We start from the raw sequence: 27,546 nt of genomic DNA, 5'->3' as shown, positions 1-27,546 counted from the left end.
GACAGAAATCTCAAGGTCCAAATCAGGAGCAGAAGGAGAGGGAGCACGAGCAAGGAACTCAGGATCGCGAGGGGTGCACCCACACACTGAGACAATGGGAATGTTCTATCGGGAACTCACCAAGGCCAGCTGGCCTGGGTCTGAAAAAGCATGGGATAAATCCGGACTAGCTGAACATAGCGGACAATGAGGACTACTGAGAACTCAAGAACAATGGCAGTGGGTTTTTGATCCTACTGCACGTACTGGCTTTGGGGGAGCCTAGGCAGTTTGGATGCTCACCTTATTAGACCTGGATAGAAGTGGGCGGTCCTTGGACTTCCCACAGGTCAGGGAACCCTGATTGCTCTTCGAGCAGATGAGGGAGGGGGACTTGATCGGGGGAGGGGGAGGGAAATGGGAGGCGGTGGTGGGGAGGAGGCAGAAATCCTTAATAAATAAATAAATTAAAAAAAATAAAATATGAAATTTGGTTTTTTTTTTTAGAGAAATTGAAGTTTAAATGAGTTTGAATCTGTAAAGACTGTAGGACTTCTAAAGTTATTTATGTTTTCAATGTGAGATCTTAGGGAGGAATAAAAAAGGAAAGGTGTGGCAAAAAAAAATGGGGCACTGAACTGAACAGAGAATTCTCAACAGAAGAAATTCAAATGGCCAAAAGACACTTAAGGTCATGCTCAACTTCCTTAGCGATCAGGGAAATGCAAATCAAAACAACTTTAAGATACCATCTTACACCTGTCAGAATGGCTAAAATAAAAAACACCAATGGTAGCCTTTGTTGGAGAGGTTGTGAAGTAAGGGGTACACTCATCCATTGCTGGTGGGAATGCAAACTTGTGCAACCACTCTGGAAAGCAGTGTGGCGGTTTCTCAGGAAATTCAGGATCATCCTACCCCAAGACCCAGCAATACCACTCTTGGGAATATACCCAAGAGATGCCCTATCATATGACAAAAGCATTTGTTCAACTATGTTCATAGCAGCATTGTTTGTAATAGCCAGAACCTGGAAACAACCTAGATGTCCTTCAATGGAAGAATGGATGAAGAAAGTGTGGAATATATACACATTAGAGTACTACGCTGGGGTAAAAAACAATGACTTCTCGAATTTTGCATGCAAATGGATGGAAATAGAAAACACTATCCTGAGTGAGGTAAGCCAGACCCAAAAAGATGAACATGGGATGTACTCACTCATAATTGGTTTCTAGCCATAAATAAAGGTCACGGAGTCTATAATTGGTGATCCTAAAGAAGCTAAATAAGAAGGTGAACCCAAAGAAAAACATATAGTTATCCTCCTGGCAATGGGAAGTAGACAAAATTGCCGGGGGAAAAATTGGGATCTTGGGGGTGGGGTGGTATGGGATTAAGGGGAGATGGGGAGGGAAAAGTGAGAAGGGGAGGATGGGGGAAACCTGGGGAAAAAGGATGATTGGGATAAAGGAAGGTTGGATAGGGGAGCACGGAAGCACAAATCTTAGTTAAGGGAGCCACCTTAGGGTTGACAAGAGACTTGACCCCAGAGTGGCTCCCAGGAGCCCAAGGCAATGTCCCCAGTTAGTTCCTTGGGCAGCTGAGGATAGGGAACCTGAAATGACCCTATCCTATAGCAATACTGACGAATATCTTGCATATCACCATAGAACCTTCATCTGGTGATGGATGGAGATAGAGACAGAGACCCACACTGGAGCACCGGACTGAGCTCCCAAGGTCCCAATGAGGAGCAAAAAGGGGGAGAAGATGAGCAAAGAAGTCAGGACCACAAGGGGTGTACCCACCCACTGAGACAGTGGGGCTGATCTATTGGGAGCTCACCAAGGCCAGCTGGACTGTAACTGAAAAAGCATGGGATAAAACCGGACTCTGAACATGGCGAACAATTAGGGCTGATGAGAAACCAAGGACAATGGCACGGGGTTTCGATCCTACTTTATGTTCTGGCTTTGTTGGAGCCTAGCCAGTTTGGATGTTCACCTTCCTAGACATGGACGGAGGGGGGCGGACCTTGGACTTTCCACAGGGCAGGGAACCCTGACTGCTCTTTGGATTGGAGAGGGAGGGGGAGAGGAGTGGGGGAGGAGGGGGAGAAGGGTAGGAGGAGGGGGAGGGAAATGGGAGGCTGGGAGGAGGCAGAAACTTTTTTTTCTTTTTCTCAATAAAAGTTAAAAAAAAGAGAAAAAAAAAGAAAAAAACCATAAAAGCAAATACAAATAACAAAAACATTAAAAAAGAAATAACAAATTATGTTTTGATAAAATTAGGGTTTGTTAATTATACATTAATCAACATGGAAGAAATTAAGTATTTAATTATATCTTAAGTAGTTACACTAATATTTAGATGATTACCACAAAAGAACTAATGAACTTACTTATGAAAACTTTACTTGCTATAGAAGATTTCTATGGTCACCACACTAATTTGATCATTATGAGAAGTTATGTAATCATCAGGGTTTACTGTGAAAATTTCTAATAGTTTCTGCATGTAGGGTGGGAAGTCCTTCTGTATATGTATTGCCTTTATTGGTTAATAAAGAAGCTGATTTTGGCCAATGGCTTAACAGAATACAGCCAGGCTGGAAGATGTGTATATGTATATCTTTGGAGCCCGCCAAAACTTTGCCAGTAGGCCACGACCTTGTGGTGATGCATAGATTAATGGAGATGGGTTAGCATAAGATATAAGAGTAAGCCAGAAATACGCTTAAGCTATTGGCCAGACAGTATTGCAAACAATATAGTTTCTGTGTGATTATTTCATGGTCTGGGCAGCCAGGAACAGATAAGTAGCAACAACACTCATGGGCACTGATAACGTTTTACATGGGATAGATTTTTTTTAACCATGTTGTATTTTAGTTTTATTTTTAGGCATAGGTATATTTAACATATATATATTTAATATATATATATATATTTAGGCATAGGTATATTTAACATATCTAGATTATTAAGCAATACAATGTCCTTTCCCACTAAATGACAGGTAAGGCCTCAAATTTGTGAGATAAAACATGTCTCATGGAGCTGGAGAGATGTCTGCATGAATAAGAGCGCACTGCTCTTGTAGAGGAGCAGAGTTTTGTTCCCAGTGCTCACAAAGGGTAGCTCTCATCCACCTGTATATCCAGCCCCAGGGAATCGAATGCCTTCTTTTGGCCTCTGCAGCCCCCAACCTAACATGAACGTACTTACTCCCCACATACATACTTAAAAAAAAGCCTATCTTTTGAAAGGCACTTTCTACCTACTGCAGTTTTTCAAATATCTCAACTTGGAGAGAATGGGAAGTTGGGGTGGTGACACCAGAGTAGAACCCATATTTAGATACCCTAAACCGTTAATACTTTTAGAGCAGTTGGCTTGACTTAGTGGGTAAATGCACTTGTTGCTGAGTCTGACAACCTGAGTTTGAATCCAAGAATCCACATGGTAGGAGAAGAGAACCAACTCCCACGTTATTCTCCCACCTCCCCACACATGAGCCACACACATACGTGCACACATTCATGTCAAATAAATAAAACATAACAAAAGAGTTAAGATTTCTCAATCAATTCAGGTCTAACCCTATTTCCCCACAGACCCTGCAGCATCCCACCATGAATCCTTGGTCAAGGTGGATAAGCAGTTCTTCAGTTTTCTATGAAGCCTGCACTGACAAGTCTCTGAGAGTTGTCCAGGGATGGGATGGCAGCTCTGTCTCTTCATCCCTTCCATGGCACAGAGGATGGAATTTGGCACAGGTGCTCGTGGAGCCCTTCACTGATTTACAATTGCTACTACAATCCTATTTCCCCCTGTGCAAAGGGCATGCTGCCTAGAACATAAACGAAAGTCATGCAGTATAGATCTGTTTCTGCGTACAAGACTGTGTCAGTGCATAATCTATAAGGCTTTATTTTATATATTTTTTATAATGTGCTTTCTTTTTTTTAAATATTTATTTATTTATTATGTATACAATATTCTGTCTGTATGCCTGAAGGCCAGAAGAGGGCGCCAGACCTCCTTACAGATGGTTGTGAGCCACCATGTGGTTGCTGGGAATTGAACTCAGGACCTTTGGAAGAGCAGGCAATGCTCTTAACCACTGAGCCATCTCTCCAGCCCTATAATGTGCTTTCTGTACCTTCTCAGGTATCTTTAGATTATGTATAGAGTATGTAAATTATGTATTTGTAATCCAAGCAATATATATTACATGTATCTAATATGCAATGGATTTTGATGTTTCTGATAAGTTGCTATGTTGATGCTTTTTCCATTTTGTGTGTGTGCACATGTGTTTGTGCATGTGTGTGTATGTGTATGTGTGTGTGTGTAGGCCAGTATCATGTGTCTTTTTTATCACTCTCCATCATGCTATAAAGGATTTGTTTTTATGTATGTGTGTGTATGACTTATGTGCAGATGACCACTGTGAGCAGGAAAGGGCATGAGATTCCCCTGGAGTTAGAATTACAGGCAGTTGCGAGCTGCCTGATAATGGGTGCTGGAACCTGAACCTGTGTATTCTGGGAAAGCAATATGTGCTCGTAACCACTAAGCTGTATCTCTCACTCTCCATCCCTCCACCTTGTGTTTGAGGCAGGGTTTCTCACTGAACCTGGAGTTCACTGATTTGCCTAGACTGGTTGGACATGAAACCCAGAGAGTCTCATGTCTTCCTCTCCCGAGAACATGTTGGTACATCTGACTTATTATGGGTACCAGGGATAAGTACTCAGGTCCTGGCCAGGCGGTGGTGGCGCACGCCTTTAATCCCAGCACTCGGGAGGCAGAGGCAGGTGGATCTTTGTGAGTTAGAGGCCAGCCTGGTCTACAAGAGCTAGTTCCAGGACAAGAACCAAAAGTTATGGAGAAACCCTGTCTCGAAAAACCAAAAAAAAAAAAAAAAAAAAACAACTCAGGTCCTTCCCACATACAGACATTAGGCAGAGAGAGAGAGCCCAAGTTGATGATTTCCATCGGGACCCTTCTTTTGGAATTTTGGGGGCTCAGCAGAAGGAGTGGAGGAACTGTGGGATCCAGAGGGGTAGAGGATATCATGGCAGTAGAGCCTGCAGAATTAACTAAGCAGGGCTCATGGGGGTTCACAAAGACTGAGGCACCAGTCGCAGAGCCTGCCTGGTTCTGATCTACTTCCTCTGCATATGTGTTATTGTTGTTGGCTTGATGTTTTGGGGAGACTCCTGAAAGTGGGGGTAGGGGTGTCTCTGACTCTTGTCTTCTCTTGAGAATCCTTTCCTCCTACTAGGTTTCTTCTCCCAGCCTTGATGTGAAGGTTTTTGTCTTCTCTTGTATCTTCTTTTGTCATATTTGGTTTATGTCCCTTGGGAGCCTGCTTGTTTCTAGAGGGTGATTGGGATAAATTTTGGGGAGAGGCGTGGTGGATTAAAACTGAGAGAAGTGGAGTGAGGGGAAACTGGGATCAGAATGTAGTCTATGAGAGAAGAATTAAATAAATAAATAAATAAATAAATAAATAAGAAAGAACTCAGGTCCTCATGCGTATACACCAAGGAGTTCTGCCATCTCCCTTGCTTCTCTTTTATAGTTATTTTACTTATCTTCTTTTATTGAGTTGTAAAAGTAGGAAGACTGTCTTATTATGCCATATTTTTTCTTTTTAAAGATTTATTTATTTACTTTTTAACTTTTATTGAATCTTTGTGGCTTTCTAATCATGTATTTGTCTTCCTCATTCTTTTATATATATGCCCTCTGCCCTTGCAACCTATACCAAAGATAAAGTAAATAAAACAGAAAAGAAGAGAGAGAGAGAGAGAGAGAGAGAGAGAGAGAGAGAGAAAATCTCATCTTGGAAGCTGTAGTGTGACACAGTGAGTCACAGGGCTTACCCTTTAGAGTGCATATATCTTTACTTTGAAGTGCTCATTTCAAAGAGTCATTGGTCTCGTTTGAGGCCCCTCATTTCCGCATACTATTAATACTGGGCCCTCACTGGAATGCCTCTTGAATATCCTGTTGTTGCTTTGTGTCATAGAGATCCTGCAGCTTTGAATCTGTAGAACTGGCCCCTTCATGTGTTCCAGCAAATATGGAGAGTGGATGTTTGTTGTAGGAGGCTGTTTGTTTGTTCCCGGCTGCTCAGCCCCAAAATAATCACACAGAAACCACATTATTTGCAATACTGTTTGGCCAATAGCTTAAGCGTATTTCTGGCTAACCCATATCTTAAATTAACCCATCCCCATTAATCTGTGTATGGCCATGAGACTGTGGCTTACTGGGTAAAGTTCCAACGTCTGTCTCCAGCAGGGCTACATGGCTTCTCACTGACTCTGCCTTCTTTCTCCCAGCATACACTTTAGTTTTCCCCACCTAACTGCAGGCCCAAGACAGTCCTTTATTGACCAATGGTATTCACAGCATACAGAGGGGAGTCCCACATCAGATGTTGGGGTGGTCCAACTCATATCCCTGTTTCTTGGGCTAGGTGTTTACAGAGTTGGTCAGCCCACCAGCTTTCCCCCATCCTCACCACCAGGGTGAATTCCCCAACTGCAGGACTGGTTCTGCTTTCACACCTTCAGGGACAGCTAGCTTACTCATACCTACACCTCTAGGACCAGATCTGCTTGTTACCCAGGCTAAGTGCAGGGGCCACTTTCCTGAGTGTTGCAGCTGGTGAGGGCCAGGGACAGCTCTCTAGCTCTTATAACTTTAGGGACAGCTTTTTCAAATGCAAAATGAGGTGAGTGGGGGGGGCATCTCTACTGTACCCATGCCTCTTTATGGCAGATGAGTGGCTAGGCTAGATCACCCACACTCACATTCTTGGGGCCAGCTCATCCACACCTCTGTCACAGGGTTAGCACTACTGTGCTGCACCAGCCAGAGGCAGGTTCTGCTTTCCCAAGTGCTGCAGCTGTTAAGGGGGAGGGTCAGCACCCTAGTCTGACACAGGTGGTGAGTTGTGGGGGTGAACAGGATGGCATCTCTCCCTTGCCAATGCCACCCAACTCCCCACCCACTCCTCAGAAAGGGTAATGCTTTCTGGGGAGTCAACAACTCTGGCTTATCAAGTGGAGGCAGGACCAAGTCCTTGCATTCTGTATTGAAACTGAGCAAGGGATCCTTCTGGTGTAGGAGGTCCTTCTGTTTATGTGTTGCTTTCATTGGTTGGATAAAGAAACTACCTTGGCCTTTTGATAGGGCAGAACTTAGGTAGGCATGGAAAAGACAGAACTGCATGCTGGGAAGAAGGGCAGAGTGGCAGATGCCATGGATCTCCTACCTGAGATGGACACTGGTTAGAATCTTGCCAGTAAGCCACAGTCATGTGGCGATACACAGATTAATAGAAATGGATTAAATTAAGATGTGAGGGTGTGTGTTTCAATTAATACAGTTTCTGTGTGATCATTTTGGGTATAAGCTAGCCGGACGGCCAGAACAAAGGACCAGCTCTCCTTGTAACATCCTTCCATATGGAATGGGCTCCAAAAAGCCAGTTCATGCACTGGGAATAAATTGTGGTCCAGTTGCCAATGGCCCCACAGATTACCCAAGCCACAGAACTCACCCACATTCAGAGTGCCTAGTTCAGTATTATGCAGGTTCCCCAGATGTCAGTCCAGAGTCAGTGAGTTTTCACTATCTTGGGTCAGCTGTCTTTGTGGGTTTCCCTGTCATGATATTGACCCCTTTGCTTATATTTTGCTCCTCCCTCTCTAAGACTGGAATCCAGGAGCTTGGCCCAGTGCTTAGCATTTAATCTCTGTATCTGCTTCTGTCACTTACTAGATGAAGGTTCTATGATAACATTAAGGGTGATCATCAATCTGATTATAAAGGAAGGCCAGTTCAGGCATCCTCTCCACTATTGCTAGGTGTCTTAGCTAGGGTCATTCTTTTTTTTTTTTAAATATTTATTTATTTATTGTGTATACAATATTCTGTCTGTGTCTATGCCTGCAGGCCAGAAGAGGGTACCAGACCCCATTACAGATGGTTGTGAGCCACCATGTGGTTGCTGGGAATTGAACTCAGGACCTTTGGAAGAGGAGGCAATGCTCTTAACCTCTGAGTCATCTCTCCAGCCCCAGCTAGGGTCATTCTTATGATTTCCTGGGAGTTTCCCTAGCACTATATTTCTCCCTAATCCCACTATGGCTCCCTCTATTAAGATATCTCCCTTCTTGTTCTCCCTCTCTATCCCTCCTCCAACTCAACCATCCCCTTCTCTCATTTCCCCTCCTTTTCCCCCATGTTCTCAATTTACTCTTAGACCTTAAAACATTCTTAGATCCTCACATCTTAAGTTGTATCTCAAAACACCTTTTATTTAAACCTTTTATTTATTTAAACACCGTTTATTTAAGAAGTTATACTGTAATTGCTTTTGTGAGTTTATCTCTTTCCTGAGTTCAGTAATGAGGTAAATTGTGTCTAAGCTTAGTATTGGCTCCAGGAGAGTGAGGCCTGTGACCTGAACACAGAGAATTAAGAAGGCAGCTGACGCCTTGGTTCATGGTATCAAGCTGGTAAAGCTATTAGTTGTCAAATGACATCAGAGTTCTTGAAAAGGATAAATTTTATCTGAATTAATGATAAAAATCACAGAAACTTAATGGATGGTCAGTTGGATACCCACTCCCCAGGATCCTCCATAGTCACTGAGGACAGCATCTGTTTATTGCTGTTAGGTCTAGGCCTGTCAGGTTTCAGAAGATCCTGTGATTAGTAACTTGTACGAAGACCAGCCTACATGTTGTCTTGGCAACATGAGGCAGTCAACCCCAGAGCCCCATTATCCTCAGTCTGAAGAGGGTCTTAACAGCAGTTGAGGTGGAAGGCAGTTTTGCTCAGTGGCTAGCACTGCCACTAACGAAGCATGTTCTGGGTGGAGGTTCCTCTGTTCCCATTCATCTTCTTTGAAGGAAATGGGAGTGGTGCCAAGAGAAGACAGACATAAGCAGATTTTTGGAGCAAAGGAAAAGGTGGAGAATCAAAGCCACCAGTGAATGAGAAAACAGATTCATTGCAAGTGGAAGAAAGTAGACTTGAGGCAGGTGGAGATTGTGGGTGGGGTTCCTGTGTGAAGCGGGTGCTCTGGCAGGTTCTGCTGAAAAGCATTCTACTGCACAGACAAACCACAAGCAACAGTCAGAGTAAGAGGAATTAGAAGTAAAAACATAAGTAAAAGGAGAGAGAGCCAGGGTGAACAGGAGAGGAGAATATCACCCTTAGATGGTGACTAGGTCATCTGACCTGTCTGTCTTGCCCTTAGTCAAGATGGTGGTGGAGTATATCTTTTACCCTTAAACAAAGTGGCGGCAGTCACCTGGTTGCCCTTAATAAGGAAGTTAGGTCATCTTACCTGCCCTTAACCAAGATGGTACCTTGGTATGTGTTGTAAGATACTGACTAACCATGTGTTTTTTTAGAGCAGTTGTACTGTAAAACTTTAAGACAATTCTGAGGACAATTCTGAGTCCTCTCAGCCTCAGCAGTAGTGCTCACCTCCTCCCTGGGAACCAAGGACCTAACAGTTACACATGCATGTACCGAGATGTTGGAAACTTTCCATCTCCCTGAATAGGGGCAAGATAACCCATAGGTGTTGACTCAGTTACTGGTGTTTTGACTCAGGCCCTGGAAAGGGGGCAAAGTGACCCTCAGATGTTTTCCCTTTACCTCATCTGATCTGGCAACCACTCTCCAGTCAATTATTAGTAATAGCCCCTTTGAATAAGCCAATCATAATAGTTAAAGAACAATCCCCAGGCCGGGCGGTGGTGGCGCACGCCTTTAATCCCAGCACTCGGGAGGCAGAGGCAGGCGGATCTCTGTGAGTTCGAGACCAGCCTGGTCTACAAGAGCTAGTTCCAGGACAGGCTCCAAAACCACAGAGAAACCCTGTCTCGAAAAACCAAAAAAAAAAAAAAAAAAAAAAGAACAATCCCCAGACACCTCTCTTCCTTTTGTGGCTTTTTCCTTTAAAAGTAGCCGGTACCAGCTATTCGGGGTCTTTCTAGCCTCCTGAATGCTGGAAGACCCTGTCATGACAGAATTAATAAACTCATGCTTTTGCATCAGCTGTGGTGTGAGAAATGGTCTCTTGGGGCGATTCCTCCTTGGTGATTGGACTCTAGGACAACAGTACAAATTTTAAACATACCCAATTAACAAGACACACATACAGGATATTCAGAAACACACACATGTTGCCACATCATTTACATATTCCTTCATACATATGAAGCAGACAGGAAACATCCTGAGCATAAGCAGTCAGCCTGCAGCCAGGCTGGAAAGAGGGACCTGTTCCCTCAGGCAGCAGCAACAGGATGGTGGGGGAAACAGAAGCAGCATCACAGCTGAGTAGGAAAGAGGGACCTGCCACCCCAGGCTGGATGGCATGGCCATGACTGCAGCAGAGACAGGACAAACAGGAGAGAGAGACATTTTGAACACAAACATGAGATGCCTAGTGAACATTCCCAGGCAGAGGGAAGATTCTGCCCAGGGACAGGTTCAGCCATGGTGGGCTGTGGAGAGAAAGTTTTAGCACGGCTAGATCACAAGAGGCAGACAGACAAGCAGAGAGAACAGGCAAAAAGAGCAGAGGTGCTCACTGGCAGAATGTAGGGTGCCAATAAGCAGCCGTGTGGTTTGACTTTTGGAGGGGGGTGTAGTTTCTATTTAGTGAGGTAGAGAAGGTCTAGAGCCTGAACTCCAGCGTCCCAGAAAGTCAGTGTGGACTGTAGCACAGGCTGGCCTTGGGTTGTCACTGCAAGGTCCAGAGGTTGTGGAATTGGGTGGACACAAACTGTATCCCTATGCAGTCACATGGGAACAGGGGTCCAAAAGTCTCTGAGCTCAAGACTATGGCTGCCCAGTGTTGCAACTTTTGAGCAAAGCTGGAAAGTGAAAAACCATGGTCAAGAGAACAAGCCCCAGTTATAAAAACATTGCCTGAGGTGGGGGAAGGAGGGACCCTACTGTTACTGCTGATTGTACTGGTATTGAGTGGAAAGCTCTGGAGATTCTTTAGTTGGAAGAGTGAGAGAGGCTAGTGAATGTTACAGGGTTCTGGCGATCCTCAAACTGCTGGTGGTAGGAGGAAATGCCAGGAGAGTTGGTCCAGTCTCATGGCACCAATGTAATGATTATGCGGGCAAGAGACATTGGTGGGAAGGAGCCCAGAGGCCTCATAGCAGGCAAGAGACAAATACACCTTACAGACAGGGCTTAAGTGGAGAGTTTATTGAAAGAAGGGAAAGAGGGAGTGAAGAGACTGGTCTCTGGGGACAGGAGTGGCAGGAGAGAGAGAGAGAGAGAGAGAGAGAGAGAGAGAGAGAGAGAGAGAGGAGGAGACAAGAGGAGGAGAAGGAGGAGGAGGAGGAGGAGGAGAGGAGAGGAGAGGAGAGGAGAGGAGAGGAGAGGAGAGAAGAGAAGAGAAGAGAAGAGAAGAGAAGAGGAGACAGAGATGACTCTAGCTTGTGTTAAGTTGACATTAACCTAGTAAGCACAATGGGCTACAGATATGTGGGTGGAGAACAGGAAGTGGGGAGAAGAGTATATTGGTAGTGTCTGGAAGAATAGGAAGGAGAGAGTTGGGGATGGATATTTTTGAGATACATTGTTTGCATGTATAAATTTATCAAACAATAAATAAAAATAGCCTGTTGAAACAAACCAAACAAAGAACAAAAGGGCAGGGAACAATGCTAATTGGAATTTGATTAGCATTGTCTCAGAAACCTGGTCAGAATGCAAAAGTAAGCTTAGAAGCAATTGGTCTGAATTCTTTCTGTGTGGTGAGGGGCCTATGGGAGCCAAGTCAGTAGGAAGCAGTGTGATATAGTTGAGAGATCACATCTAGATTACCACCATAAAGCAGAAGCTGTGGGCTAGCTTTGAAGATTAAAAACTGAAGGAAGGCCATTACTGCTGCTCCCAGAATTAAACACAGACAATAGCAATGGCAAGCTGCAGAGGCATTCTGCAAAAAGCATGTTACTGAGAGGCATCATGAACTCCCAATTCTTGCTCTTGTTCTGTCTTGGTAAGTCTGAGGGAGAGCAGGGCTGTTTGTGGTGGGTGGGTGGGTGGGTTGTGGAGGCAGCTGGGGTTGGTGAGGCCAGTGGGGAGGCCAGCGAGGCTGTAGGAGAAGTGAATAAATTTCATTTTGTGAACACACATCATGTGTGGGGAATGCGTTCAGTACTTTATACACATGTTCCTGTTTCCTCCAAATCAGTAGGTTATGAGCTTCTGAATGGCTTTCTGCCACTTTAACATGACGTTTACATTCATTCTTTTGCATTTATTGTATATGTGATGTGTGTGTGTGTATGCGCATGTGTGCATGTGTATGTGTGTGTGCATTCAAGTGCCTGTGTGCATACATGTGGCAAGTCAAGGAGGGAGGACATTAAGAATCTTTCTTGGTTCTCCCCTCTATTTTTTGAGATTTCTCTTTGAAGCAGAAACTTCCTGTTTTGGAAGGCTGACTAGCAAGTTCCCTGGATCTGCCTGTCTCTGCTCCCCAGTTCAGGGTTACAGACTTGTACAGGGAGGATATGGGCTGTTGATGAGCAATAAACATGTGGGAAACACAGAAATGCCTCAATACTTGAAGCCAGAGCCTGAACTCAGTAGTAGATTTTTGGGATCAGAGAGGGCAATGAGGTAGCTCCAGGCAGGCACTGTGTCTTATAAGTCATTGTCTTGCAGGGCTATGTGCTGAGTCTACAGGCATAAGGTGGAAAGGTAAGTGTCTCTTCCTCCACCCCCAATATTTAAATGGCTTCATCCCTTGTTCTAAATGGTTCCCAGGGAGCAGGATGATATGTCATATGCAACTCTGAGTTTTATTTTCTTTCAGCGATCTTACCCAAGGTCTCCTTGAGAGCCCAGCCCAGCTCTGTGGTTCCTACAAAGGGCAATGTGACCCTGAACTGTTTAAGTTTCCCACAAAAGGTGAACTGTAATTATCAAAGGCAAGATACTAAGTTGGATCCTAGGACACAACTTGGGACGATAAAAAGGAGATCTCGACTTTTTGAAATGTCGGCAGTTCCGGGTTCATTTAATTTCCATTTCTTTGAAGTAGAGGAGAGTGATTCTGGATACTACACCTGCATATGCTATGGATACAAGAACCCCAATGTACCACTGCGGTACAGTGATGAAATTCTAATATTAGTCACAGGTGAGGAGGGGCTTCCTCAGAATGACATGTGTCAATCTATCAGACAGGAAGGCAGCAAAGGGTGATCATCTTCCGAGCAGTTGGGGTGGGCAGGGAGTGATGATAGCAACAGAAATGAATACTTGGCTATTGATTTCATTTGTATATATGTGTTTTGTATATATGTTATATGTGTGCTTGCATGTGTGTGAGCATCCATGGGTATGGATGTCTGTACACATATGTGTGTATGCATGTGGAGTCTGGAAGTCATCAATTGTTCTTCTACCCTTTTCAGTATGGCAGGATCTTGAAATGAAATCATAGCTCCCAACTATGGTTATTTTGGTAACTAGCTTGCTCTGGAGGATCCTCCATCTTGGCCGTTTGAAGTTGGAGTTATAGGCTGTACACTCACCTAGATATTTCATGGCTTATGGAGATCCAAATCTGACCCTCATGCCTAAGTTTCATAAAGATAAGAAAGAAGAAAGGAAAGATGAGAATTTATACGATCTCAAACAGCTAGTGCAGACTTTATTTAATAACAGAGGGGTGTGGTCTCTAGTTCTGACCATGACATGATAGGTCACAGAACCCAGTCACTCAAAGACTGGAGTTCAAGAGAACATAGATGGCAGGCTTTAAGCTGAGGTTTTGGTTACCAGGGATAGGGAAGGGGGAGGATGTGTTTCTTACAGCAGTCATGTGATTGCTTGGTCAGTATGGCGATCCTCTTGTAACTCCAGCTTCAGAAGAGAGACAGGGGACTTGCAGGGTGGGTTTGCTAACGAGTGTAATCATATCCAGAAGCTGTGATTGGCTATGAGGTCCTGCCTTGGTGAATAAGGTGGAAAAACAATTGAGAATGAGAACATTGCCTTCCAGATTCCACATGCATGCACACATGTGAGGTTAGCTGCTTTCTTAGACAGGCTGTTTTTCAACTGCAGGGTCTTTGTATCTTCCTACTGGGAGATATCAGATGCTTTTCTTCTGTAGTCCCTCCTGGAAAGTTGAGTTCAGCACAGGGCCTTGGCTTTTTTTTTCCACCTTGGGAGAGGTTTTTGGACAACAAGAACTCTACCTGCTGAGCCATCCTCTCAACTTTAACCTTAGTTTTATCTGAGAGTTGATAGAAGGAAAAAAATTCTTCCTTTTCAACCAGGTTTGATCTTGCTTACACCTGTCTAGCATCAGGAGGCAGAGACGGGTGGATCTGTGTTAGTTCAAGGCCAGCCAGGTCTAGTGAGTTCCAGGACAGCCAGAGATGCACAGTGAGATCAGATACACAGAGGCAGAGATCAGGCATCATGAGAACAAGGGTGGGAGTGTAAGCCAGGCCTTCCTCACCATGATCATAGGATTCTCCTTTCTCAGGCCGTTTACCTAAACCTTCCCTCCAAGCTCACCAACAGAGGAGACGTGTGGCAACTGGAGGGAACGTGACCCTGCAGTGTCGGAAGCCACATAATATGACTGAATACAAAATGTTCCTGCTCCTGAAGGAAGGAGTTTCAGCACCTGTACAGGTTCAGAGATCAGAAAGGAAGAGAGCAGACTTCTCACTTCATGATGTGACCCCTGAGGACATGGGAAACTACAGCTGTGTCTACCACCAGATAGGAGCCCCTTTCTGGGCCTCACACCCCAGTGATCTCCTTGAGATCTTGGTGTTTGGTAAGTTTTAAATATTTTCTTTAAAAAATATTTTCATAGTTCCAGTAGAGATAAAGAAATCGTGAGCTGGACAGTGGTGGCACACACCTTTAATCCCAGCACTTGAGAGGCAAAGGTAGGCGGATCTCTGTGAGGTACAAGAGCTAGTTCCAGAACAGGCTCCAAAGCTACAGAGAAACCCTGTCTCGAAAAACAAACAAACAAAAAACAACAACAAAACAACAGAAAAAAGAAAGGACTGGAATTAATCAGACTTACTATTATTGCAGAGAACCACAGTTCATGCTCACAGGATGCAGTTCACAACCACCTGTGACTCCAGCTCTCCATGGGATCTGACGCTGCCTCCTGCCCTCTGATGGCCTCCGCAGTCATGCACATTCCCACATACAGACATATTGACTCACAGACACATAGACCAACACACACATATCACACACACACACGAAACTCATAAAAAGCCTGGTCATGGTAGCTCACACCTTTAATCCCAGCACTCAGGAGGCAGAAGTAAGGGGAACTCTGTGAGACCAGCCTAGTCTACAAAGTGAGTTCCAGTACAGCCAAGGCAAAACAGAGAAAGTCTGTCTTTAAAAAAATCTAATAAATAAAGTAAAACTAATAAAAATAAATATTAAATAAACAGAAAACCATAATTTAGAAGAAATTATTTAAATTAATATTATAAATATTTATTTAATTACTTAAAATTATTTTGTGTTCATTAAGATTTGCTTTATGGCAGTTATGAGGCAGACTTTTCCAGGAGAAAAGCAAAACACATGGACGCATACATACATGCCCTCGTGCGGGCACACATGCACATCTAAACAGCCTAAAAACCTCACCCTAAGGGAGCCCATGACAAACCAAAAAAAAAAGTTTCAGTGAACATCCCAATTGGTGAACTGATGGGTTGTTATTGGGGTTACTGAGAGGAGCATGGGTGGGGGAGTGTCAGCTGGAGTAGGGATGGCGCCACAGCAGCTGCCCCAGCAGAAAGCCCCCTCCAGCGCTGCTGATGACTCATGAACACTGCAGCCTGGAGCTCTGCACAGCGTGCAGGCAGCTGGACACTCCCAGAAGTCTCTTCTCTCTGTGTTGGGCTGGTCAGCATCTCCTCCTCCAGCTGCAGTCCTTGACCCTTTTTGCATGCTGGGAGGGGGCTTTGAGAATCTTCCCTCTCTCTCACGAGCATTCTCCCTCCCTCCTGAGGGAGTGCTCCGTTTGGGGTGCCACTGCCTTACAATGGCTCAGATGTGCTCCCTATTGGAAAAGTTGTTGTGAAGAATGTTCATTTCAGTACTGTTGGATAGAGTATCACTTAAATGCCTGCTAGGCCCATTTATTTGTGGTGCAGTTCAGCTCTGTGTTTTTCATTTGATATTTTTCTGGATCGTGTATCTATTTGAACCAGTGGCATATTGAAGTCACCATTACTCTTGTATCTGGTTCTGTCTGTCTCTTTATGTCTACTCGTATTATTTTTATGCAAATGGGGACATCAACATTCAATATATACGACTTCTGTCTATTTCCCTCCCTTCCACCCCCCATCCACTCCTTAGAGAGGGTAAGGATTCCCATGGGGAGTCTAGCACATTGCTTTGAGGCAGGACCAAGGCCCTCCCCACTATGTCTAAGCTGAGCAAAGTATCCCTCCAGAGAGAATGGGTTCCAAAAAGCCAGAACAAGCAGTAGGGATAAATCCTTCTACCAGGCATTTTTAAGGTTTTCTGTTTGTTTTTGAGGTAGTATCTCATTAAACAGTTTAGGCTTTGTTCTATGTAATTTAGGCTGGCCTTGAACTCGCATGTTTCCTTCTTCTGCCTCCTGGGTGCTGAAATTAAAGAAATGAGTTACTATGCCCAACTCAATCTTTAAATTTTTTTCATTTGTTTACTTATTGTGTACATATGTGCAATATGTTCATGAACGTGTACATGCCACAGAATGCAAGGATAACTTGAGAGATTCAGTTGTCTCCTTCTACTGTGTGAGATTCACATTGACTTCAGGTATTCAGGTTTGGTGGCAAGTGCCTTTACCCGCTAAGACATCTCACTGCCTTAATCTTTATATTTTCTTCATGGATTTTTCCCTTTATTAATACATGCTTATCTTTGTATCCCATAATTAATTTTTGAGACAACTTTTCACTATGTAGATCTGCTTCACCTGGAACTCACTATATAGTCCAGGTTGGTCACGAACTCACAAAGGTGTGCCTGCCTCTGCCTCCTGAGTGCTAGAATTAAAGGTTTGATCTACACCCTATGGATGACTTACTTTGTTTAACCATTTGTCTCTCTCTGTGTGTGTGTGTGTGTGTGTGTGTGTGCGCGCGCGCGCGCGCGCGCGCGCGCGCGCGCGCGCACTTGAGTGCAGCTCCTGCAGAGTCCAGAAGAGGGCATGGGAACTCCTGGATCTGCAATTACAGGCTGTTGGGAGCCTCACTTTGTTGGGAACTGGTCCTCTGTACGAGCACTGCCTGCTCGCAAATGCTAAGTCTCACTCCAGCACCTAGGGCAATTCCAAGATAGATTTCCTTATTCCTGTAATTCTGTTAGCTTTTTTTTTCCTGGTTGAAATGAATCAAATCTTTTCTTTCTCCAGTATTCATGTAAGGGACTTGCTGCTTCACTGAGTGGTATATGCTGAATCCTTTCCTAGTTACTGATTGTAATTTCTACATAGTAATCTTGGTTAGAAGCTACTCACTTTCAGAGATTAAAATACACTATTGCCTGCTTTGATGGTTTTTAGGACTGCTGAGAAGCGTGCTATTAATTTTTGTGAGTTCAGAATTTTAGTTACCTCTTACACCTTTTAATATTATTTCTTTCCTCTGCCATATTTGCATTGTAACTATAATTTGCAATGAAGAGACTTTTTTTCTGGTATGTCTAGTCATAACCTGGTGTTTCGATATCTGTTTCCTTTCCTAGAATTTAAAAATATTTTACTGCTATTCCAGTGAATAGGTTTCTATGCCTTTTCTTTGTATCAAAGCACTTTCTCCTGTGCCTCAGATCCTGATCTGTCTGCTGATCTCAGGTGTGTGTGTGTGTGTGTGTGTGTGTGTGTGTGTGTGTTTGGGGGAGACTGTCATTCACACCATTTCTCCTGAGGCTCTGCTCCTCACCACAGGATGTCCCCTTTACAGTCCAAAGTTCATGCTGCCTCAACTTCTCAACATGTCTGCACCTGGCCCTCTCCTACACCGCTTCTGTCTTCCATGCAGACACTGTAGGAGAGGCACCCAGCTTTCCAGAATTGCGATGGTTCCTTGTTTTCAGTGGGCTTAAAGCCAGAGGCTAGTTGCCGGAGCATGCAAACACAAATATGTGAACTCAGGGTCTGAGCTCAGCTGGAACCTCTGGGGTATTCCTCAGAACCAGCGATGGTAATGAGGTGACTGTCAGCAGGCACTCGGACATCATTCATGACTGTTTTGCAGATCTGAATGATGGCCACACAGAGATGGTAAGTGACTCAACCACACCCACCCCGAGCTTTGATCACACATGTTCTCTGTGTGCTTCCTGTGAGCACGTGGATGTGCCTGATCCAGAGAGATTTTTGTTTCCTCCAGATTTCTTTCCCAAACCCAGCCTCAGTGCTTGGCCAAACTCAGTGGCTTCAGAGAACAGCAGCGTGACACTGCGATGTGTGAGTCCCACGCCGGACATACAACTTGTTCTCAGAAAGGGAGACACCATTTTGGATTCCAGGATTCCACATCATCTGACAGAGGGGACAGCTGAGTTCCGCCTGACTAACCTTCAACTGAGGCATGCTGGATATTACACCTGTGAATACTACAGAAAGGAGTCTCCCAATCAAAGTTCACCTTCCAGTGATGTCCTCTTACTATTGGTCACAGGTGAGAAGAGGTGCCTCAGAACAAAGTACAGTGATTTTCAGAGAAGGGAGAGCCTGTCACCAATGCAATGGAGGTAGGGACAAAAGGGACATCACGTGGGACTGGTAAGATGGATCAACTTGGAGAAGCTGTGGCTGCAATGTCTGCCAACACAGGTTTGATACCAAACACCCACATGGTGGAAGGACAGACATCCACATGGTGCCTGCAGACCTTCACTTTCATGCCCTGGCTTGTACCCCACCCAGTAATCAAGTAAAAATGTAGTTTTAAAAGAACTGCACCTACAGAGCAGTTAGAGGACATGAGGTAACAAGGACAAACTGGAATACCTCAAGTTTTCTCTTACTGGAGGAGTGAAATAAAAACATCTGGTCGGCACTGGTAACACACAAGAATGCCCTATCAGTAGTAAGTGATGGGAGGAAAAGATCTTACAGGGCCCTTCTCTTTATGACCAAACTATTGGTTATGGGTTGACCCTGGGAGAAAGGGGCAACTGAGTTTAATTTTGTACCCTCTGCTGAGCCTTCTGGGCTCCAACAGGTAACTCCAAACAAATGGTCACACAAAGGGTCCTGGCTAGTCTCGGGGATCCCCAGACAAAATGAATAGAAAGGAACACCAGAGAGATATGTGGGGATGAGGAAGGTGTTAGAGAGGTGGGGTAAAAATGGTCAGTATGCACACTGTGTACATATGGAAAGTTATCTACAGACATATTTAACTAATAAAAATATGTCTGTTGAGAGTCAGATCGTGGGAAAGTTTCAGCATCATGAGGACCCTTCAGGACTGGAAGGATGAATATAGGACTCTAAGATTGACCCATTCTCCTTGGATCTTGTTTCTCTTACAGGATACCTGCCTAAGCCTTCCCTCCGTGTCCAGCACTTGAGTCAAGTTACCACAGGAGAGAAGGTGAATCTACAGTGTTGGAAGCCACACAATTTCACACAGTATAAAATGTTCGCTCTGCTAAAGGAGGGTACTTCATCCCCCATACAGCTTCTGAATTCAGAAAACGACACAGTGGAATTCACTCTTCAGAATGTGACAATCCATGATGCAGGAAGGTACAGCTGTGTGTACCTCCAGGCAGAAGCCCCTTTCAGAGCCTCACATTCAAGTGATCATATTGATATCTCAGTGACAAGTAAGGATTATATGATGGTAGTAGTATTTTTTCTAACAAGACATAGTTTATTGCATAATTTTATTGCTTTATCACTTATATTCTTTCCTCTCTCTTTTAAAAAGTACCTATTTTATTTTATTTTTGAAAATTGTGTGTATGTGTGTGGGTATATGCGCATGAGTTCTATGTTCACAGACTCCATAAGAGGGCATTGTTGGGAGTTACAGTTGGTTATGAGTTGCCTGATGTGGATGCTGGGAACAAAAGAAGATTTTTGCCAATGCCTCTATATTTAAATGCTTCCCTCTATTTTTTTTTTTTGGTTTTTTGAGACAGGGTTTCTCTGTAGCTTTGGTGCCTGTCCTGGAACTAGCTCTTGTAGACCAGGCTGGCCTCGAACTCCCAGAGATCCGCCTGCCTCTGCCTCCTGAGTGCTGGGATTAAAGGCGTGCGCCACCACCGCCCGGCCTTCCCTCTAATATTTTAAGTTTCAGCTCTTATAGTAAGGTCTTTGATTTATTTGGACTTGATTATGTGCAGGGTGAGATATAGGGATCTAGTTTCCTTCTATGTGAAGGAATCCAGGTTTCCTATCATTTTGTGAGGAAAGCATCCTTCAATGTGAACTTTTGGCATCTTTGTCCAAGAGTGTCTGTAGCCATGCGAGTTTCTATCTGGGCTGTCTGTCGTGTGCTTTTAATCGAAGTATCTATTGTGTGCTGTTGTCATACTTCAATGGCCCTTCCTGAGTGCAGCTGACGTTCACAGTGGTCCAGGGGCTCAGATGTCAGGTGAAGTTCTGCTGTATTCAAGCTACAATGGCTTTTTGTGGTATGTGGAGAGATGCTGATCTACCATGGATTTCTGTGCCCTGCAAATTTCCTTTGGTTTATGTTTTGCTCATAACTACACAGCAGAAAAAATGATAACACTTGAAATTTGAAGCAAATGAATGGATCTAGAAAACATCATATTGAGTGAAGTAGTAACCCAGACCCAGAAAGACAAATGTAATACGTACTCACTCATAAGTGGCTTTTAGTCATAAAGCAAAGAGAAAACAGTCTATAATTCATAGTCCCAGAGAATCTAGACAACAAAATGACCCTAAGAGAGACATGTGTGATCTTGTTGGAGAAGGTATGTCACTGGAGGTGTGAACTTTGAGCTTTCAAAAGCCTTTGCCATTCCTAGGTAGCTCTCTCTGCCACTTGCTTCTGTGTCGAGATGTGAGCTCTCAACTACGGCTCCAGTACCATGCCTGCCTATTGCCATTCTTCCCATCATGATGGTCATGAACTCTTACCCTCCCATACTGTGAGTCCTAATTAAAGCTTTCTTTTAAGAGTTGCCTTGACCATGGTATCTTATCACTACAACTGAAACTCCAAGGAAGACAGTCAGAATCCTAATTAGCTTTGAGTGTCAACTTGACTCAGCTTAAAGTCATCAGAAATAAGAGTTCTCAACTGAGGAAATAAGAAGTTCAGATAGGTCTGTGAGCATGTCTGTGAGAAATTGTCCTGATCATTAATTGATGTAGAAGGCCTTTGTTCTCACTCTTTGGATGACACCAATCATCAAGCCATTGGTACTGAGGTATATAAAAAAAATCATGAGGCAGAGCAAGTCAGAGATGCTTAAATTTCAGGTTTCCTTTTTCTTTTTAAAATTTTATTTACTTTATGTGTATGACTGTTTTATTCATATGCATGTCTATGAACCACAATCTTGCTAGGTACCAAAAGTGGTGAGAAGAGGGTGTGGAGTCCCTGTAACTTGACTTAGGATGGTTGTGAGTTGCATGTGCTTACTTTGGATGGAATCCAGGTCCTCTGGAAGAGCAGCCAATAATCTTAACCACTGAACCATCTCTCCAGCTCTTCTCCATGGTTTCTACTCTCATTTCCTGCCCTAACCTTCCTTAATGATGGATTGTAACCTCTATGATGAGATAAACACTTTCGCACCTGAAGCTGATTTTGGTCAAATATTTTTATCATGACACAGAAATCAAAGTAGAATAGACAGAATGAATATACAGAAAATAAGATTTAAAAACAAAACAAAACTCCATTCATTTAAGCTCTCATTAAAGCCTACATTATGTGTTTAGGGGTTAAAACTGCAAAGAATGGACAGCTTCCCACTGGCCAGTGTCTGAGTGGATGGAAGAAAGTCAGCTGTGGTTGATTCTTTTGGGGGAGGAAGGATGCTCGTTACAGTATTAATCGTCTTCTCTCTTTCAGTTTCCCTAAGGGCCTCATCACAATGTTACACCAAGATTAATGTCATCAGGCTGGGAATGTCTGCCTTGTTTGTGGTGCTTATGGCATTCTTCCTGGCTGAAGCCTGGTACAGGAAGAAGGTGTCACCAAGCAGACCCAGGTTAAAAAAAACTGAAAATTTCCCTATTTCATGACTGTTGGATAATTACAACGAATGTTTGAGCACCAAATTAATGGATTTATAACTGAGAAATAAAATGTCCAGGTATCATGATGCATGTCTTTAATCCTAGCACTCTGGGGGCAGAGGCAGGTTAATCTCTGAGTTCCTGGTCAGCCTGGTCTACATAGAGAATTCCAGACCAGTCAAGGTTACATTGTGGGACCTTGTTATCAAAAACAAATAACAACTAAAACAGTAGAAAACGAAATAACAAATGATGCTATGATAAATTTAGATTTTTAATCATACATTAATCAATCTGGGGAAAAGAAGTAAGTAATTCATTATATATTAAGTAGTTGAACTAGTAATTAAATGCTTAGCACAAAAGAGCTAATGAAGCTACTTATGAAATACTTTTTACACAAAGTTTCCACTGTCTATTAAGGTTACCTTGCTGTATTATCTATCATTGTGAGGAACTATCTGAGCATCTGGCATTGGTGCAGAGAATTCTCATGGTTTTCCACAATGGCACTAATGTCATTTTATGTGCAGTAGATTTATTTCTTACCATGTTGTGATGGAGAACCTTCTCTTTGGATGTATACCTTGCTCAGCCTAGATATAGTAGGGAGGGCCTTGGACCTCAAACCATTTCTAATGCAAGACTTAGATTCCTTAGGATAGAAAAATTATTAAAACATTTTGCATATGTTTCTTGCTTAATATTGTTTATGCTGGTTGTAATTCTAATTTTTATAGTCTATATCTGTTCTTATTGTATATAGTTTTATATTGGGTTTGGAACTCTCTTATTTAGACAAAATGGGGAGGTGATGGGGATCCTCCTTTAGCCAATGGCCATTGAGAGGCTGGACCAGGTTGGACATGGCCTTGGGTACCAAAAAGCACACGGGTTGTCTCCTCAATCTCTCTCTCCCTGCTTGCCACACCTGGATGTTGGATTCTGTTCCTGTTTCCCGTTGTGATCTGTGAATTCCCTTTAATAAAGAACTCCTTATTATACCTTATTTGGAGCTAGTGTGTGATTTCTTTATTAATGTTCCCCCCACCATCTGACAGATTCCTCTTCAATATTGCATTGCCCTGTATGTTTAGGCATAGGTATATTTAACATATCTAGAGTAGTATGTAGTACAATGTCCTTTCCCATTAACTTTCAGCTGAGGCTTCAAATTTGTGAAATAAAAAAAAAAACTAAACGTGGGTCTGAGAAATATCTCAGTGGTTAAGAATGCATTACTCTTTTTTTTTTAATTTAAATGCACTTTATTTTTAGACAACCTACATGACATGTTTTTTCTTTAAAGAAAAAAAAAAGGAAAAAAGAAAAAAACAATGTCTCCACTCCAGATAAATCATGGTCAAAATAAGAGCTCAAGGTGACATCAGTCCCATTTGTCCTAAGTCCTGGTGTTGTATGGATGGGAAGCAGCAGACGGTTATGGTGACAGGTGATAGATCCAATTTGTTAACATTTCTCCATCTCTAAGCCATCCTTGAAGAAAATCATGTATGGAGTCACGCCATCTTCACGGTAGTCCAGGAGAGCAACCATGCCATCTGGATTCATGTTCTCACCAATAAAAAACTGGTAGTTATTGAAATTAGCAAGGATGTGCTTAATTTGTTCTGCAGCCCCAGTCATAAAAGGCTTTACTCTTTCTGGTTTCTGTTCTTCAAGTTTGCCTTTGAGTGATTTCATATAATCTTTGATGTACTTTTTGTAGGCCTCTTTTGTGAAGCTGGTTTCTTGTAAGTGGTGGTTCATGACAATGTCAACACCAGTGACTACTGTGCTTTCGGTACCTTCGCCCTCTGGGCCTTCGGCGGAAGCATTCCCACCAATGAGCGAGTCATCGATGTTACCCTCTGTTCTACTGACCATCTTGCCCTCCACCTCCAGGCACAGCCCGTCCGCGATCTCCCGGATCTTGTAGATGTCGGAGAACAGCTCGTCATGGCTGATGATGTCCCGGTAAATGATCATGGTGGCGTCTGGGGACGGAGGCGCTAGCCTGACAGCGCGGAGCGAGCGCGGTGCAGCCGGAGCGGCACTCGGGGGGCGAATGCATTACTCTTAAAGAGGAGCTGGGCTTGGTTCCCAGTGTCCAAAAAGATTGGCTTATTACCATATGTAACACCAACCCCAGGGAACCTATTGGCCTCTTTTGGCCTCTGCAGACTCCTGCCCAACATGCACATACCTACTCCACCCATACACATTTTTTTTTAAAAAAAAAAATGAAGTATATCTTTTTTTAAAAAAGCATCTTCTACCTAGTGTAGCTTTCAAACATCTCCAGTTGGAGTAATGAGAATTGGGCATGAGGATACCCAGAATAGAAGATATTGGAGATCCTACATAATTAATAATTTTGGAGCAGTCAACATGACTTAGTGGCTAACAGCACTTGTTGCTGAGCCTGACAACTTGAGTTTTATCCCGAGAATCCACATGGTAGGAGAGAGCCAAGTCCCACAAGTTATCCCCTGACCTCCCCACACATAATGTGGTACCCACATGGTCACACACATGCACAGGAAATAAATAAAATGTAACAAAAGAGTTAATATTTATTTTCTTCTTTTTTGTATTGATTTTTATTGAGCTCTACATTTTTCTCTGCTCCCCTTTCTGCCTCTCCCCTTCCCCCTTCAACTCTCCCCCAAGGTCCCCATGCTCCCAATTTATTCACGAGATCTTGTTTTTTCTACTCCCCTTGTAGATTAGATCTATGTAAGTCTCTCTTAGTGTCCTCTTTGTTGTCTAAGTTCTCTGGAATTGTGGTTTGTAGGCTGGTTTTCTTTGCTTTATGTTTAAAAACCACCTAAGAGTGACTACATGTGATAATTGTCTTTCTGTGTCTGGGTTACCTCACTCAAAATAATGTTTTCTAACTCTATCCATTTTCCTGCAAAATTCAAGATGTCGTTATTTTTTTCTGCTGTGTAGTACTCCATTGTGTAAATGTACCAAATTTTCCTCATTCATTCTTCGGTCAAGAAGCCTTTAGGTTGTTTCTAGGATCTGGCTATGACAAACAAAGCTGCTATGAACATAGTTGAGCACTTATCCTTGTGGCACGATTGAGCATCCTTTGGATATATACCCCAAATGATATTACTGGATCTTGAGGAAGGTTGTTTCCTGATTTTCTGAGAAATCGCCATACTGATATGCAAAGGGGCTGTACCAGCTTGCATTCCCACCAGCAATGCAGAAGTGTTCCCTTTTCCCCACAACCTCTCCAGCATAAGTTGTCATCATTCTTTTTGATTTTGGAATTCTTTAAGGTGTAAGATGGAATCTGAGTTGTTTTGATTTGCATTTCTCTGATGACTAAGGATGTTGAACATTTCCTTAAGTGTCTTTCACCCATTTTAGGTTTCTCTGTTGAGAGTTCTCTGTTTAAGGCTGTACTCCATTTTTCTATTGAATTATGTGTTCTTTCGGTGTTCAATTTCTTGAGTTCTTTGTATATTTTGGAGATCAGATCTCTGTCTGATGTGGGGTTAGTAAAGATCTTTTCCCATTCTGTAGGCTGTTGTTTTGTCTTGTTGACTGTGTCCTTTGCTTTACAGAAGCTTTTCAGTTTCAGAAGGTCCCATTTGTTAATTGTTTCTGTCCGTGTCTGTGCTGCTGGGGTTATATTTGGGAAGTGGTCTCCTGTGCCAAAGTGTTCAAGTGTACTTCCCACTTTCTCTTCTATGAGGTTCAGTGTGGCTGGCTTTATGTTGAGGTCTTTGATCCATTTGGACTTGAGTTTTGTACATGGTGATAGATATGAGTCTATTTTCATTCTTCTACATGTTGACATCCAGTTATGCCAGCACCACTTGTTAAATATGCTTTCTTTTTTCCATTTGATGTTTTTTGCTTCTTTGTCAAAAATCAGGAGTTCAGAGGAGTGTGGATTAATATCTGGGTTTTCTGTTCTGTTCCATTGGTTCTCCTGTCTGTTCTTATGCCAGTAGAGTTTGAAGTCACAGATTGTGATGCCTCCAGAAGTTCTTTTATTGTACAGAATTGTTTTGGCTATCCTGGGTTTTTTGCTTTTCCATATGAAGTTGATACTGCTCTTTCGAGGTCTGTGAAGAATTTTGCTGGGATTTTGATGGGCATCTCATTTAGGAGTTAATATTTCTTGCTATAAGAGGCCATTTGCTGGATCCTGGCTGCTCAGCCCCAAAATAATCACACAGAAACTATATTATTTAAATCGCTACTTGGCCCATTAACTCTAGCTTCTTATTGGCTCACTCTTACATCTTAATTTAACCCATCTCCATTGGGTTAAATTAATACATCTGTGTATTGTCATGAGGCTGAGGCTTACTGGGCAAAGTTCCAGTGTTTATGTCCAGCGGGGCTACATGGCTTCTCTCTATGCTCTGCCTTCCTTCTTCCAGATTCAGCTCAGTCTTCTCCACCTACCTCTATTCCCTGTGCAGGCCCAAGACAGTTTGTTTTTTATCAACCAATGGTATTCACAGCATACAGAGGGGAATCCCACATCAATTTCTCAACTAAATTCAGATCTAACTCTCTTTCCCCACAGACCCTGAAGCACCCCAGGGCCACTATTAATCCTTGGTTAAGGTGGACAAGCAGCTCTTCAGTTTTCTGTGAAGCCTGCACTGTCAGCTCGTTAAGAACTATCCAGAGATGGGATGGAAGCTCCACTCTTCATTCCTTCCATGGCACAGAGGACAGAACTTGGTACAGGAGCACATGGGATACTTCGCTGATTTACAATTGCTACACTGAAACTACAATTCTAGTTCTCCCTATGGATAGGTCATGCTGCTTAGAACATAAACCAAAGCCATGTACTATGAATCTGTTTCTGTGTAAAAGATTATGTCAGTACATGATTTTTAAGGTTTTATTTATATTTTCTTTAGAATGTGTTTTGTGTACCTTCTCAGGTATCTGGATTAATATATGTAACATGTAAGTAAATTATATATTTGTGGCTTCAAGCAATATATATTACATGTATGGATTATGCAATGGATTTTGATGCTTCTGAATAAGTTATTACGTTGATGCTTTTTTCATTTTGGGCGTGTGCCCATGTGTCTGTGTGTGCATATGTATATGTGCGTGTGTGTGTTTGTGTGTGTATGTGTGTGTGTGACTTATGTACAGATGCCCACTATGACCAGAATAGGGCATGAGATTCCCCTGAAGTTAGAATTATAGGCAGCTGTGACCTGAACCTGGGTCTTTGGGAAAGCA

At 43.1% G+C, this 27,546-nt stretch overlaps 1 protein-coding gene across 1 annotated transcript; it reads right to left on the bottom strand.

Annotated features, from left to right (window-relative positions):
• Positions 1-23,546: 23,546 nt before the first annotated feature.
• LOC121449460 (translationally-controlled tumor protein) lies at positions 23,547-24,361 on the bottom strand. The gene has a single exon (XM_041653902.1). It carries the CDS (start codon positions 24,289-24,291, stop codon positions 23,773-23,775), a length of 519 nt encoding a protein of 172 aa, XP_041509836.1. The 5' UTR covers positions 24,292-24,361; the 3' UTR covers positions 23,547-23,772.
• Positions 24,362-27,546: the final 3,185 nt, after the last annotated feature.

The sequence above is a fragment of the Microtus oregoni genome, unplaced genomic scaffold (genome assembly GCF_018167655.1).
Source record: "Microtus oregoni isolate MIOR12 unplaced genomic scaffold, Mior012 000006F_ref0000085, whole genome shotgun sequence".
NCBI lineage: Eukaryota > Metazoa > Chordata > Mammalia > Rodentia > Cricetidae > Microtus > Microtus oregoni.
Note: the sequence above shows the minus strand (reverse complement) of the source record. Positions and strands in the feature narration are given on the sequence as shown.